Below are 16,820 nucleotides of genomic sequence, written 5' to 3'. Positions count from 1 at the left end.
TACTCTGCTTCAAACCTACGAAATGTATATGTCTCAAATTAACACAAAAATGAACGCTATGGAGAATAGATTCCTAACTGGAGGGTTGAGAAATGCTTCAGATGTTTCATATAACACCACGGTAGATAGAGCTATAACGGCAAAAATACGTTCTATAAACCGAAAACTTGTGGTGATGGACAGAAGAATTAGGACCATTGAACAGCTATTAACGAAAGATGAATGTGCTAGCAATCCTTGTAATCATGGAGCAGTGTGTTTAGACATGTATAACGGATTTATATGCCAATGTCCAAATGGTTGGGAGGTAGGGAGGTATTCAATAACATCACTATTTTTGTCTACATTCTCAGAATGGCAATAATTGTTGTTATATTTCCTTCCTAGGGTGCTACCTGTGACATTGACATAAACGAATGCACGCGGTTCATAGGTACAGATCTTGGTTGTCAAAATGGAGGCACATGCCAGAATCTACCAGGCTCCTACCAATGCCAATGCACATATGGGTGGACTGGAATCCATTGTAACAGAAAACCAGCGGACTGCAGTTCCGGTGGGTCGGAAATTTGCGGTCATGGCACTTGCATACCGCAAAACAACCAAGATGGGTTTAAGTGCCTTTGTGACGCTGGATGGACCAACGACTCTCCATCTAAACCATGTACTACAGATGTAGACGAGTGTGCGCAAAAGCATCCGCCATGCTCCACTAATCCCCTAGTGCAATGCATTAATGTTCCTGGGTCTTACACGTGTCAACATTGCCCTCCAGGTACTTCTGGTCTACTGCGCAAGTGCTACATAAGTCTCACTGAACTTCATGGTTCGTTTTAGGATATACCGGTAATGGGTACTACTGTGCAGACATAAATGAATGCGAGATTTTCAATGGAGGCTGCAGTGTGACGCCTTATGTAGAGTGCATAAATATCCCAGTAAGTTTAATAAAAATCCTGCATTTGATGAGTCTTTTATTAAGGTAATTTAGGGGTCCAAGAAATGCGGCCCATGCCCTATAGGTTACGTAGGTGACGGTAAGAGTTGCACATATCAAGGAGTATGCCATGTTAACAATGGAGGCTGTAGCAATTTGGCAACATGCGTGAATATTCCAGGTTTATCCAGAACTCTTAAACTTTAAAACCCATAACAAACTAATATAAATTTCAGCGATAGGGGAAAATTACGTGCAATGTGTATGTAAGCAAGGATATACAGGGTCAGGAATAGGCCCTACAGGTTGTCGCAAAGACCCACTTTCCCTCACTGGCGCGTGCACTTCCAACCCATGCATACATGGTACCTGTGTTTCAAACAATTCCACTCAAGGATTTACATGCCTCTGCTCTGGGCAGTACTCTGGGAGATTGTGCGATATGAAAATAAATCCATGCGATCCGAACCCTTGCTTGAATGGGGGAACGTGTATCCCGCAAAGAAGGCTTCTTTTTTTTTGTAGTTGTATTAAGTCGTTCTCTGGAAGGATTTGCCAAAATCAGAGACAAGGTAGGGTACATTAAGATGCATTAAAGGAAGCGTTACTCTATTTTTCCTTAAAAACTGTCCGGTGGAAAATTTTGTCCCAACATTCCAGCTTGTATGGAACACATCACTCAAACTAATGGGACAGTAAAGTATCCCCCAGATGATTATGATGTAATGCGCGTAGGTGACTTAAATTGCGCCTGGAGCATTAGCACTGATGATGACAAGGTCTTGGAGATATCTTTCACGAAGTTTATATTTACGGACATATCTCCTTGTTCCTCACAATTTTTGGAGGTAACCTACGATTAATTGCCTCTACACATCATTTTCTAAAAATTTTATAAACTTTCATAAACAATTTTTAGATTCACGATGGGCCAAATTTGCTAGCCCCAGCTTACGGAAGGTTTTGCGGAGCCGCATTACCCAGTAATGGTACTCTGACAACAACTCATAATTCAGTATATCTTTGGGTACGATCTACCATAAGCAAGTCACCTTCTTTGGAATTATCGTGGATTTCTAAGGCTCCAGGTATGAAAACTTAACAATAATAGTAAATTGTTAAGATTCGTGAAAGCAAATCAAATTATGAGAACGAGAAAAATTATTTTCTAGAATGCGGAGGAAAGCTTAACTCTGGGGGTGGACTGATTTCGTCACCAGGATATCCCCATAATTATCCCAATAACAGGTACTTTATTCACAAAAACATTCTGACCTAATGAATAAGAAATTATTATTTAGGGACTGCTATTGGACTTTCGCAGTTCCTTTCACTAAAAGGCTTTTATTTCATATCTACACTTTAAACATTGGAAATAATACGGATTGCTCAAAGGACTATGTGGAGGTCTGCAAAATGATTTTTTTTCACGCCAGATTTTTTAATTTGTTCTATTTAATTTGTTTTTAGTTTGTCGTCCAAACCAATATCAGACAAGCATTTGCAAAATACTGCAACTCTAGCATTCCAGACCCATTTTACTCACTATCATCATCTGGCAGCATACATTTTAGATCAGACAGGCAAGAGTCATACTCCGGCTTTCAAATAGGCTACAGTGTTGTTGATAGTAAGTTTTAGAAGTAAAATTTCAGATTCAATTTTTACAACTTTGTTGCACCTAGGCATCCCCGGCTGTGGTGGTGTATACACCACCTTAACAGGTTATTTGCACTCTGTCCAACTAACCAGGTCAATGCCAACTCCACTCATATGCACATATCAAATTAAACTTCCTGCTAGCACGAGCGTTAAGTTGGAATTTACTGAATTGAACCTTGAAGATAACTGCAAAGTTACTAACGTTGCTGTAAGTTCATACCTCAAAACCAGCAAATGCTCTACACTCTAATAAAAAAATTACTCTTATATTATTTCTGAAGATCTATGTAGAAACGTCTTCTACACCATCTTTATTGATAAGACATTGCGGAAGTACGTTGACTGGACCTCTTATAACTCGCGGAAGTAATATAATAGTCAAATCCTTAACAAGATATAGCTTAAAAAATGCATGGACGCTGAGATATGAATCAAGTAAGTTATTTATTCAAGTTGAGTCAATTGTATATAAGCTTACAATATGTTGCAGTCTGTGAGCAAATATACACAGACTCGTTTAAAACTTTCACGTCATTGGCCACCTCGAGCAATTACTGCCGGCATTTGATTATGAGGCCTCCAGGATGGCTTATTTCTCTAGACTTAGAAGTGCTGGACGACCCCTCCTTTCCAGTGCAATTAGACATAAAGGTATATAATGGAATATGCGCGTCAATGCTTTGCGGCACAAAATCTGTATATGCGCAAGACCAGGTCTCAACAATTCTTTTTTAGATCTACGACGGAGACAGTGAAAGCGGCACTCTGTTGGGCACATACCACAAAAATGAAAAAGTCAAGGTAGTATCCAGTACAAATTACCTCTTGATTACAGTGGGATTTAATCAAATTACATTCATACCAAAGCCACAAGAGTTGATTACTGCCACTTACAGATCCTTTGATCTTGGCTGTGGAGGGTTACTAAATAACGATTTAGGTACAATTTCTTACCCACCTAAACGAGATGACAAGTATAATGCAAATAAAGACTGCAAATGGGTGATAATAGCGCCTCCAGAAAAAGTTGTGCAACTAACGTGGATGATGTTCAATCTTGAGAAAAGTACCGATTGTGCTTATGATAATGTGAAAGTGTTTGACAATAATACAGATACTGGGAATGGGTACTTGGTAGGAAAATATTGTGGGTATCAAATACCTCCAGTCGTGCTCAGCACATCCAATGTGGTTACTATGACTTTTAAGTCGGACAACACTATGCATGGAGATGGGTTTATTGTTTCATACACCTTCATTAAGTCTACTAGCGGTTGGTAGTCATTACTGATTAGTTGCAACTTTGTTAATGTTGAAATTTCAGTTTGCGGGGGTAGTTACTTCACACCAGCTGGAGTACTCAAATCTCCGGAATTTCCTAACAATTACCCCGTAAATAGAGAATGTATTTGGATTATCACAGTTCCAGCTGGTGACCAAATAATGCTAACAGTCAAGAATTTTACCCTCGAAGCCTTTTCTAATTGTAAATACGATTGGCTTGAAATTAGGTAATTGAAAGATTAGTATACGTGTATGTATACAGGGTGGCTAAAGTTTTTAGAATTGAAATATCCCAAAAAAGTGAAAAATCGCCAATCAATTCGATATAAACTCTTTCGTAAATGCCTCAGTAGCTCATATTAAACGCAGATATTAGCCTCATTTAAAATAAGAAATTTCTGATTTTTAGGGAATAAATTATGTCCATGGCAAAACGTCGTGGACCCAGTGGATTAAAATATGAATTAGAGGATTTTCATTATAAAATCACTTTAACATTTTCAGAAATGGAGGATACTCTTCATCCCCATTGATAGGAACATACTGTGGTACAAAAATTCCAAAAACGATTCCATCACATGCAAATAAATTATACCTGAAATTTAATTCTGATATGAGTAGGACAGCTGCAGGATTTATGATTGAGTGGACCTCTGCAACAACTGGTAAACAAATGTAGATTTAGATTATCGTATTTCGAATGAATGAATGAAGAAGATGGAAAAGTTAAAAAGTGCTTTTATCATGTGCAGGCTTCAGGGATGAGTCCGTCACATCCCGCCTAAATGGAGTTACAGCCGACGAGTCTGTTAGGGTGTAACTCCTTGAAACCGCAATATTTATATCCGATCTTGAACGCATTATTTCTGCAGGTTGTGGAGGAGCCCTCATCAGTCCTACAGGATCCATAACATCGCCGCAATACCCTGAACCTTATAGTAGAAACACCGAGTGTATATGGACTATTTTCGTAAATGTGGGTTCGAAAATACAAATCATATTTTCCGATGTAGACTTAGAACCTCATGGTAATTGCGCAATGGATTACATTCAGGTGAGACAAAATTTAAACATTCGACAAAATATAACACTCGCTTTTTAGGTTTTTGATGGGCCAACCACGGGGTCAAAATCTCTAGGAAAATATTGCACTCCCCAAATTAATTTTATCATCTCGACATCCAACGAAATGACATTGCTATTTAGGTCTGATGTTAGTTTCCAAGGACGTGGATTTCAATTGAAGTATTCCATAGTTTGCAACAACACCCTAACTGGTTATGGGGGGGTTATTGAAAGTCCTAACTTCCCTAATGAGTACCCAAAAAATCAGGACTGTAATTGGGAGATTATAGTTCCTAAAGGCAATAAGATCAACATAAGTTTCTCGGACTTCTCAATGGAAGAATCGCCTGTAATGGAACATAAACAATGTGATTATGACTTTATTGAGGTGACTTTTTGTAGTTAATGGTCCTAGATAATCAAATAATTCTTATCTTAGATACTGTACTACGAAAGGAATTTTTATGAGTATGACGATGAAACTGAATCCATTACCTGGACAACTTATAAACGTTATTGTGGAGAACAAAATCCTGGTTTGATTGCTCTTAACGCCAGCCATGCAAAGATTCATTTCGTGTCCGACAGTCTTTTAATAGGATCAGGATTTAGACTGGAATGGTATCTAAATGGTACAGAAATACTTATCCTTCGGATTTCTTTTAATTCGATTTCGTGACTTATAGGCTGTGGAGGCACGCTCTCAAGATCATACGGATCAATATCATCTCCAAACTACCCCAAGCCATATCCAGGACAGGTAGAATGCAGTTGGATTATAAAGATTCCTTTGGGAGAAAAAATCACTTTAAATTTCGATGAAATCAGCATTGAAAAAGATTCCGATTGCTCGTTCGATTATATAGAGGTAACGTTTAAGACTGTAGATGAATTATTTATCATCTTAAAGCAATTTACAGGTGTTTAATGGGCCTGATCAGACATACCCACTTATGGGGAAGTTCTGCTATCAACAACCTAACCATCCAGTTAAATTAACTTCTTCGGGAAATAACATGTTTATTCACTTCATAGCAGATAATTCCTACGAAGGAAGAGGATTTAATGCCTATTATAGCTCGGTAACGGGGGGTAAGAACGATGTTTAGCAAGTATTTTTCAAATTACAACTTAGATTTAATGCGAATGCTGATTGCACTATTACTGATCGACCGCACTTCCATGTGAAGCGTATCGAGGATACGACCATGTTGCAATAACATCCAAAATGGAGAAAAAGATGTAAAGACAAGGTGCTCGTAAATGCAGTTCATGTATATGTAATGTGTCGATTGATCAACAACGGTGAAAATAATTTCACAAACACGTGACGAGAAAACTGAAGTACTTATCCAGACTAGCATGAATCTTTCAAATAAATTGTGAAAACGACATTTTTTTGCCAAAGATTAGAGGCACATAGTGAGGCATTTTCCCAACGATTCGGAGCGCATAAAATTGATCTAAACAGGTAGCGGGGCCTTATTATACAGGGTTTTTCGTGTTTACGTATGAGGATCTCGGTTATTTGAAGAGCTACTAAATCTGTTGCTGCGACTTTTTACTTATGCAATAGAAGTCTGCGACACATCAATAATGTATCTACTTCAGTAAATGACTGCGAGCGTGTTTAGTCTGGAAGTTTTAGACAACATATCTGCTTTCACAATATTAGTCCGGACATTTTTATCACGAAATTCAATTCCGAGTTTCTGGAAATGTTTTTAATGAAAAACCCGTTGTTTTAGGCTGTGGTGGAGAGTACGCATTATCAAAAGGTTTTATATATTCGCCCAACTACCCTAACAATTTCGACAAGAAACAAACTTGTGAATACCTCATCACCACCAGCGAGCATCATGTAGTCGATTTAAAGTTCGAAGACGTCGATTTGCTTAGAACCTCCAACTGTAACACCAACTATATAAAAGTAATATTGGAAGATATATCGGTTATACTATTCTAAGAGTTTGGTTTAAGGTCTACGATGGCCCGACTCAAGCATACCCTCTACTGAAAACTGTGTGTGGTAACACGACTATCGGGAATGAAACCATACGAAGCACAACGGAGAATATGCTCGTTGAGTTTAGTTCTAATAGTTATTTAACAAGTAAAGGATTTAAGGCATTTTACCAAAAGGTGGTCAAGTCTGATAACCGTTGAAATTATTGGCTAAATAATAATTTCAGGCATGCGGTGCAAAAATCAAAACCTGGAGCAATGGAGTTATTGATATTGAAAAGGAGTTCGTCACCGGGATTGATAACTTTGAAAACGTCAACGAGGGTAATTGCAGTTTAACCATTATTACTGAAAATCCAAGTAAGTTACGAAATAACATGATTTATTAAATACACAGAGACCATGAATAAAAGGATGCGATTTACGATTAATACACCATGTCTAAATGAAAGATTTTTCAAAAATGCTCTGTATACCGTAAACCAATCAAATTAGCATTATTACATCACAAACGTTTCTTTTTTTGCTCATATAATTATATTATATAAACAAAAAAAGGATATTATGTTATATAAATAATTGAACTCGGGATATTTATCACGTGGTAGTACATATACAAATGGAGCGGGATAACACAGAAATCACTTAACAAAAAGAATAATTCTTATAGCAAATCATGTCACCTTAACTATTCAAAAAATGGACATATCCGCTATCTGGTGCGATAACGAAAGTGAGGCATATGGCGTCAAAATCTACAATGGGCCTTCCAGAACCTCTCCATTGTTGAAAGAATATTGCACATCGACAATTCCACCTGCCATAATCAGTGATGGATCTGCACTTCACATTGAGGTAGCAAGCTCAGTTGGCTTCAAAGCCACATATTCAGTAATTGACTCAGGTATGGTTCATTTTTATGTTTTGATATAATAAAGCGAAGGCATTGTTTTAGAATGCGGAAGTGAGCTGATGAACCCTGAAGGCTCTATTAGCTCACCGGGTTGGCCTAAAAGGTATCCATTGAACATTGACTGCATTTGGACCATTTTAGTAGGGGCTGGTAAGCGTTTTTTTTCTTAGGGTTTTAAAAAGTAACTTTAAACTTGAAGGCAACACCATAAAATTGGACTTTATAAAGTTTGATATACCAGAATCGGCCAGTTGCAACTTAGACTTCTTAGAAATCCGAGAAGGTGACAGTGAAAATGGAAAGCTGCGTGGTGTTTTTTGTGGAACCAAAATACCAACCACCATTACAGCTATTGGCAAAATGCAACTAATATTTAGAAGTACGACTATGGAGGGTAACTCCCAGAATAAAGGATTTCTAGTCGAATATGTTACTAGTAAGTTTAAACAAACTACCCGAATATTTCTGAATCTGTTGTATTGAATAGGTCGTGAAAACCATTTAAATGGCTCAGAAGGTGTTATAGAAAATCAAAATCATGAATTGACTGGGGAGTATACTTGGATCATAAATACCAATATATCTACCATTATAGAACTATCAATTGCACTATTAGAAATAGGCAACTATGGTAATACCTGTAATTCGAATTCCTTCAGTGTATGTATAGAATCACGAAAACAACGTGAGGTTTGAAAGTATGTCTTCTTAGGTTTATGACGGTATGGATGACCAGGCACCTATGCTAAAACAAATTTGCAGTTATACCGAAGGAGAATCAATTTTATCGACGTCGAACATGATGTTTCTTAAATTTGACCTATATTCGTATCGCGTCGAGGTCAAATACACTATAAATTGGAAAGAATTGCCGAAAAAAAGTGTCAAACATACGATAAATGAGACGACTACCGGTAAGTGAATCCTTTCCCTTATTTCCTTCAAAGTGCCCTTGCTCAAAAAGGTGAGACATTGCAGACTGCCAGTCATTCCACAAGTTGGAAAAGAAAGGAAACTTAGTAATCTCTTCCCCTGGGTACCCTAATGGATATGCACATAATTTAAAATGTGAATGGATTGTGGAAATATCCGAGCAGTACCATCTAACACTGAAATTCATCAATATTAACTTCGGCGCCATTTTTTACCGCATTTGCACCTACACAGACTCTGTTAGCGTATTCACAAAACGAGTTAATGACGATAAATGGACGTTGCTGAAGGAGGTTTGTAATGGTGTTTCTCCAACACCAGAAGTGGAAGGGTTCAACCTTATGAAAGTGACATTTAAGTCTAATAATTACTTGAATGGTACTGGGTTTCTAGCTCATGTTAAAGCAGGTAAAAAGAGTATTGTGAATAGATGCCTTTAAATATTATAAAGCGAAATATTTTTAAGTCTGTGGTGGGACTTTAACTGACTCATTAGGATTTATTCAATTTGATAAAGACGACAATAGGGATGAGGTATAAATTTAATATCAAGATATGCCTACTTATGTCTAAGCATTATTTCTAGTGCCAGTGGAATATTACAGTAAAGACTGGCCAGACCATTAAACTAACATTTACGAAATTTGATCTAGGATCAAATGAGGAAAACTCTTGTTCAAACTATTTAATCATACGAAATGGGAAGTTTCCTGATAGTCCATTTTTGGGTAATGGCAAATTTTGTGGGCGTGTCTTACCACCTAGCATGAAGTCTATTAGCAATCACCTCTATCTGAAATATTCTGGTTCAAAGAACGTTGAGGTAAATTTGACACTAGTGTTTATACAGAGTTTTTAGTATAAAATCTATGGCAGGGATTCTTTATCAAATATGAAGAAGTCTCAGTTAATTGCAACAGGAATATTCAGCTCAACTCGGACGAATCATATACAGAGATAACATCTCCTAATTACCCCAATATTCCTCAAGCTCACATTGAATGTATCTGGATAATAAGAGCTCCCCGTGGCGAATCTCTACGAATAGATTTCGAAGAAAGATTTGATATTGCACAAATTAGTAGTATGTAAGTGAAAAATTCGAATTTTCTCTTAATTTTTTTTTCCTGGGCTAGAAATTTGACTGAGTATGTATTGCAGTAAAACTTGGCACATTTTTCGCACATGTGCAATTATTTACGCAACCAAAATCTAAAAAAAACATTTTTGAACTACCACAGTTACCAACAATAACTATTCGGGTATATACAGGCTGTTTATGTTACACACTTTGAAAGTACATTTTTCTCAAATAAATCATAAAGCAAGAAAAAGGACTTTTGCAATAATAATTATTAAAACATTTTAAATGCAGACTAGCTTCCATTCGTTCAGTCTAAGTTTGAATTTGAATTGCACACGTGCCGTGATAGAACTAGGTGTTCTTATGCACATGCAATAAAATATTAATTTAAATCATTCTTAGGTGTGATACTGACTATGTGGAGTTCAGAGACGGCGGTACTGATTTAGCCGAATTAATAGGAACTGAGTGTGGGGAAATGCCTAGCACCAAATACACAAAGGGCAATGTTCTGAGAATTAAATATCATACGGATTCAGATGAGCCAAGAAACGGCTTTAAAGCTAATGTGTCAATAAATGCCTGTGGAGGGACCTTTAGAGAATTAACAGGACCATTAGACACTACACTTCATCACATTAAATTGGGCACTTCTTGTACATGGTGGATCAAATCTACATGGGGTTCTTTGGTTAACTTAAACTTTGAAAAATTTAATGTGGCGAAAAGGGACGCAAATTGCACAGCTGAAGATGTTGCTAAAGTGAAAATATATGCAATAGATGAAATTGATGGACATGGTAAGTAATAGCTGAGAATACCAAAAACACACTTCACCCGGTAGCATTTTTAGATATAGAACAAAATATTTTTTGCGGAAATCTGCCTAATGATACAATGTTGACATTGGGCAGCCCAACTGTGAAGGTGGTATTTGAGCCGAAGTCGAATGAAGACCACTTCAAGCTTACGTTTTATGGCACTGCAAAAGGTAAGATTAAGCGAATTTACTGAACAGTGCCTTTAACTTCACGTGTATGTATTATGCATCGCAGAATGCGGGGGAACGCTTGAAGAAATGTCAGGTACCATTCAAACTCCCGACTATCCCAACATTAGGAGCAAATCGATTAATTGTTACTGGAAGGTACGAGTTCCGAAAGGACGAAGAATAACATTCGTTGTGGAGGATGTGGATATGAGTACCTCAGCTACTCTGCTAGTTATTTATGATGGTGTGAGACATAGTCCTCAAATAGTTAACCAGACCAATATTCAGGCTGGCAAATCCTATGACTCTAGTGATAATACAGCAGATATATTTTACTACCAGAACTTTGCCACTACAAAAAGGGGAATTAAAATTACGTACTCTTCAGAAAAAACTACTAGTATGTTTGAGGTTGTAAACTTGAATGCATTTATCTGATTGTTTTTTTTAACTTTAGTTTGTAAAGGAAACCTGCTGAACCCTCATGCTGGAGAAATACATGGTCCAGACATTTCCAGTGGTTATAGCTGTGAATATAATTATGAGAAGAAAACGAATAATGAAACATTGGCATTGAAAATTATGATCTCGGTGTACGCAAATAAATCTGCTGGTATTTTTTGTGACAATATCAATAGTAAACTAAGCATCCAGACATATAAATATAGGGAAATTGAATTGTGCCACGACACGAAACATCTGTATAAATCGGTTAGGTCTACTTGGAAAAATACGGTCGTGCGGGTAAGTGTGTAGGTTTAGGTAAAGAAATGTTGTATTGATATCTAGAACAAACTATTTGCTTGATATTTCATCGATATCTTTTTCATTTATTTAGAATTTTAATTTCCATTTCTTGAAATCCTTTTGTGGTTGATCGAAATAGTTTCGCTCTATTTTAGGCTACTAGCGAAAGTTCTAGAGCCCTCAACTACACAATCCTCTATAATGTTTACCCTTGCGGAGGCATATTGGATACAGAATCAGGTAGTATCGACAGTCCCAACTTCCCAAACCCTCCAAACGTGTCTATCGAATGTGCCTGGATAATCAAGCTGCCAACATATAATTCAAGAATAAAGATCAACGTTCACACTTTAGATCTTGAAGAATGTGCCAGAAATTATATCGAAATCTTCAATGGTCCTACGAGTGCCTCTCCTAAGATCGGAAAATACTGCAAGGATAATGAAATAACGACGTTTAATGCTCAGTCAAATGAAATGCTCATTGAGTATAAATATGAAAGAGGGGATAATGATAAAGCTAAGGGTTTTCGCATTTTTTATGAAGGTGAAACTGAAGGTATGTATAGCTACTAAGAAACTTCAAAATAATAGAGAGGATATATTACTTCAGGATGTGGAGGAATATATCATGAGAATATGGGCGCCCATTCGCCGAACTTTGAAAGTGGCAATTACGGCAATAATCAAGAATGTGTGTGGGATGTGATTACTGAAGAAGGATATGTGGTGGATTTGAAATTTATAGGCAGATTTTTCATTGAAGATAGTGAAAATTGCACTAATGATTTCGTTGAGGTAAGTGATACAGTGAGAGCTGTCGGTGCTAAAAAATATTTAAACTACAAATTACTGATATTTTTAAAACGTAATTGAATTACCAATTACTCAACGAAAATAGATAGTTAAATTAATAAACGTCTTCATCGTACATTGCAAATTCTTATGATCATCTCTGGTCTCTCTAACTTCCAGGTTTTTGATCGTAAAAAAGACAAATGGGTTTCTTTTGGCAGAAAATGTGGTAGGTTGATTCCAAACCCAATCACCTCTACGAGTAACCAATTAAGAATCCTATTTAGAAGCAATAATAACATAACCGCTAAAGGCTTTCAAGTAGGTATCAGAATAAAGAGAAACAACATGCAAATGAACAGTTTTATAGGTCGCATGGAAATTTGTTTGTGGTGCCACATTCTACGCCACAGAGACAGAAAAATCTCTTGTAGGACCCGTTGGTTCCGTATCATCTTTTAGATATTTTTACAATCCAAATTGCACATACAGGATTGAATCTAAAAGCCCGCAAGGGATTTTGCGTTTTAAGATCGATTATTTCGATTCTCAAGAAGGTATGTACACAGGGTGTTCTTAGTTAGATGAATTTTTTAATACGCAATTAAAAAATTATAAATCTGCTTACTATGATATCATCAATGAAAGATGAGACATTAAAAAAAACGAACATTTCAAAGGTGGAAGTTCCGACTGCACCACTAACTTAACAGTGAAAAGTATAATATCACCCTCTCCAAAACACACCGTTTGCCTTGGCCAGAATTCCGCAGAACTACAAAGGTATAAGCAGGGTGTCATCGTGAGCTATGTTAGTTATGGTCCGGCATATAGTGTCCGTTATAAGTTGACGTATAGAGATGAATGTAAGTCATATTAGTATCATAGCGAATCACTACAACTGTGTTCCTATTCAACTATCAGCTTGCGGAGGGAATATTACCACTCCATCTAAATTGGTTTATCTCGCACCCTATATACCAAAGGGACAAGTGAGATGGGGTCAACCAAGGATTGTTTGCTCTTGGTATATTACAGCACCAAAAGACCAAATAACAGTATTAGTGTAAGTAAAGTTCGGCAAGATCTATCAAAACAGGTTTTACACCTACATTGTTGCTCTACGTACTCGTAGCACCAAAAGTCATTCACTTTAACTCATTACCTACAGCATTCACAATCTCAATTTGATGGGAGCTCGATGCATAACACAATACTTCCACATATACGACGGTCTAGAAGATAAGGGCAGTAAAAGAATCCTGCAGCTGTGTGGGAAAATCACAGAGAGTAAACCTATTTCATCAAGTTCAAATTCCATGCTAGTTAATTTAGCGTCCGGTGTTGACACCTTCGGAGGTTTAGATGCCGAAGTGTACTTTACGTATGGTATGTTTTCGTAATCTTTAACAACGCAGAAAAATAGTTTGATTTTGAACTAATTTTAAGGTCCAGCTGCAGGGTGTGGAGGAAGAATAAACTTAACCGAAACTTTACATATACGTGCCCCTAATAATTTACCTAACATGGATTGTCAGTGGATAATTTTTGCTTCAGAGGACTACAAAGTTGAACTTGAATTTACTGAGATAGCGGTTTCTGCCTCTTGTCAAAACCCTGTTAGGAATCATAGCTATTACTGCGTCTGTTCCTATATTCAGGTAAATTGACTTTTCCCACATTCCTTTAAGAATAAAGCAGAACCGACAGAAGCAGCTTAATTATAACATGAGATTGGACGATCGCCAAGGGCGACAAGAAAAAATCAGGGAAAAAAAATATTTAAAAAATTCTAAAAATGTATCGCATAAACATTTTAATAATAAACTGTATTTTCATATTTATTTAAAAAAAAACTGAATGAGGTTTATGCAAAGTGACAAAACATTCTTAACAGGCCCCTGAGAACCAAAAAAATATTTTAATTGGTTGGCTTTATTCTTAAATAAATCTGAACGAGTGCAGTTTTGTAGAAAAATACATTTCCCTTAGATAAGGGATGGAGGATCGCCTTTTGCTGATCAGATAGCAAAATTGTGCAGCAGCGACAACAACTTAAAGCGAACCTTCACAACTTCATACAATACTGCTTATATCCGACTATATTCAGCAGTGCCGCAGAACGACATGTTCAAACTTACATTGAGACCAGTAGAATGTAAGTCAGTTTTGTGAATGATAACATTTCAACTACCACGTTTTCTTTGCAGCAATCTGCGGTCCTGTTCAGCTAATAGCGACTAAAGATATTAAAGAATTGACATCCCCAAATTATCCAAACGCTTATCCAGAGAACCTTAATTGTTACTGGGTAATCAAGAACCCTATCAAAAATCGAAAGATTATGCTATATTTCGAAAAATTCGACCTCCAAGGGGATTCTAGCGAAGGAACTTGCGATTCTGATCGGCTGGAAATTAAGGAGGACCCTAATTCAGCTATCATTAACCATGGGTTCGGACCAACTGCAAAGCACATATTTGGGACACATTTCGTAAGTTGGTTCCAAGTAAGAACTTTATGGTTGCCATGCAGAATTATTAAACATTTTTAAGAGAGGTTAAATGTACGAAACAAGGTAAACTAATGTTTTCAGGATAAACGAGATCCATTTGTCTTTTGTGGCAACGATACCGTTCCATTCGACTATTACTCTGTTGGAAGTGAAACAATTCTTACTTTTAAAACTTACCAATCTTTGGGGAAAAAGGGAGCCGGTTTCAAAATAAAATATGGGAGTTCTGGTAAAGATTAGGTTTGTATCTTATACGGTATTAAAACCGTGTCAAGTTTAGGCTGCAATAGAACTATTCGGGCCGACGAAGGGAGGATTCAAAATGAGAATATTGGCCTCGAAGAGGTGTTCTGTTCTATGACAATTATAGCATCTCCGAACACCACTCTCTCAATTTATTTCCTGTATTTCTTGCTCATCGCCCCAACTGGCCAGAATTGCACGGAGAGTGGTTTGGAGGTCGGTAAAGCAAACCTATGACCCGAGCATAATTCACATTAGAAACAATTTCAGATTAGAGAAAACAGTTTAACAGGGCCACAAATATTCAAAGCCTGTGGGTACCGAGTACCCTCTCCCTTATTTTCAAATAGCAGCAGACTGATTGTAAACACCTACGGTTTGGTAAACAGGCCAAAGTACTTCAGATACAACTTTATATTCATGTCATCAACGAAAGGAATTGGTTGCGGGGGAAAATTATTTAATTATGTTGGAACCTTCTCGAGTCCCATGTACCCGAAACCATACAGGAAAGACATGGAGTGCACCTGGGAAGTGACAGTGCCGAAAGGATATAACGTTGCTTTTATTTTCAAAGGTGAGAAACTATGTGAAAGTGTCAGATTTTATTATACCTATACGATCCTTCAAGATTTTAACATCGGCGGAGGATGCACACGAAACAAAGTTGTGGTTACTACCTACACGAATTCTATACCGACAACTATGGTTTATTGTCCGGTAAGTAAAATTAATTTTAAGTCTGGTACTTACATAGAAACTTTTAAAATTCATTTCTATATAGGATGACAGCTATATAAATATTTTATATTCGGAGAATCAGCTTGAAGTCACTTATTATTCTTCAGTAAACAACGGTGGAACTGGATGGTTAGCACAATTCCAGGCAGTGAAGGACCAAAGTCAGGTTATAACTTGGTTTGGTTAAAACAGATAATTAAAAGTTTTGTGTAAGATAGCTTTGATGAATTTCTTTTTGCCTTAAAACGCCTACAAGTTTCCGAAAATTGGATAGAGATGCAAATACCCTTAAAGCTTTTGAGAAAGTTATTGAGGACATAACAGGATTTTTTTGAAACAGAGCTTCGTGCAGAGCTTAATAATAGTAACTTATTGTGGAAGACCGACTAGAGAATTAGACAGAATTCTAAGAATTTAATTAAAACAAGTTCTAGAAACATATTGTGGAATTCGTTGTTCCATAAATGAAACAAAAACGATTTATCAATAGAATGTGCAGATTTCGTATGAATTAACCATTAAATAATTTTTAGAACAGAAAATACATTTCGTAATTAACGTAATCGCGCTGTCATCATATTTTGTTATTTCTTGTCGTATTCTTAGTCTGTTTGCTTACTGTAAGTTTGGTGTGGTGACAAGATGGACAGGTCCAAACCCACAATTTAGGACTTTCCGCATTGTCATCTGTCCGATTATCGTTCTTCGACATAGCCTTTGTCTTGGTTTCTAAAGGAAGCAACTTTCCATTTTCAATAATATGACCAAGAAATTCTATCTTTTGTTTTAACAAGAGACATTTGATTTCAATATATCTAAATCATGTTCTCTAAATGTTTGGACGTACACATGGAAAACGATTCCTGCGTTTATCAAGAGATTGGAAAGGTAGTTAATGGTTATCTGGAGAACACTGAAATAGGTGCATGACCTAATTGGAACACAC

At 36.9% G+C, this 16,820-nt stretch overlaps 1 protein-coding gene across 1 annotated transcript; it reads left to right on the top strand.

Moving 5' to 3' along the window:
• Cubn (Cubilin) lies at positions 1 to 16,091 on the top strand. Its single transcript, XM_066399047.1, has 52 exons — positions 1 to 307; positions 388 to 775; positions 838 to 938; positions 992 to 1,118; positions 1,174 to 1,509; positions 1,598 to 1,785; positions 1,857 to 2,025; positions 2,110 to 2,185; positions 2,239 to 2,344; positions 2,408 to 2,567; positions 2,623 to 2,829; positions 2,891 to 3,034; positions 3,090 to 3,268; positions 3,335 to 3,872; positions 3,924 to 4,110; positions 4,388 to 4,548; positions 4,756 to 4,937; positions 4,986 to 5,336; positions 5,388 to 5,580; positions 5,635 to 5,816; positions 5,869 to 6,040; positions 6,697 to 6,878; positions 6,929 to 7,090; positions 7,141 to 7,273; positions 7,584 to 7,817; positions 7,869 to 7,976; positions 8,026 to 8,262; positions 8,314 to 8,486; positions 8,539 to 8,740; positions 8,805 to 9,167; positions 9,226 to 9,293; positions 9,346 to 9,582; positions 9,636 to 9,847; positions 10,246 to 10,643; positions 10,697 to 10,834; positions 10,899 to 11,234; positions 11,292 to 11,578; positions 11,737 to 12,139; positions 12,194 to 12,378; positions 12,556 to 12,696; positions 12,746 to 12,932; positions 13,056 to 13,241; positions 13,300 to 13,441; positions 13,547 to 13,764; positions 13,825 to 14,036; positions 14,368 to 14,533; positions 14,586 to 14,869; positions 14,972 to 15,119; positions 15,171 to 15,349; positions 15,404 to 15,710; positions 15,765 to 15,853; positions 15,918 to 16,091. Exons 1-52 carry the CDS (start codon positions 23 to 25, stop codon positions 16,059 to 16,061), a joined length of 10,893 nt encoding a protein of 3,630 aa, XP_066255144.1. The 5' UTR covers positions 1 to 22; the 3' UTR covers positions 16,062 to 16,091.
• Positions 16,092 to 16,820: the final 729 nt, after the last annotated feature.

The sequence above is a fragment of the Euwallacea similis genome, chromosome 18 (assembly GCF_039881205.1).
Source record: "Euwallacea similis isolate ESF13 chromosome 18, ESF131.1, whole genome shotgun sequence".
Classification (NCBI taxonomy): Eukaryota; Metazoa; Arthropoda; class Insecta; order Coleoptera; family Curculionidae; genus Euwallacea; species Euwallacea similis.
The sequence above is the reverse complement of the archived record's forward strand: the minus strand, read 5'-3'. Positions and strand labels throughout refer to the sequence as shown.

What these genes read in the sequence shown, in the direction of transcription:
- Cubn (XM_066399047.1), top strand. Translation starts at nt 23, where the DNA reads ATGTATATGTCTCAAATTAACACAAAAATGAACGCTATGGAGAATAGA. An exon ending in CTCTTCAGAAAAAACTACTA is followed by an intron (nt 11,235 to 11,291) that starts GTATGTTTGAGG and finishes TTTTAACTTTAG; the next exon opens with TTTGTAAAGGAAACCTGCTG. An exon ending in TTATTTCGATTCTCAAGAAG is followed by an intron (nt 12,933 to 13,055) that starts GTATGTACACAG and finishes AACATTTCAAAG; the next exon opens with GTGGAAGTTCCGACTGCACC.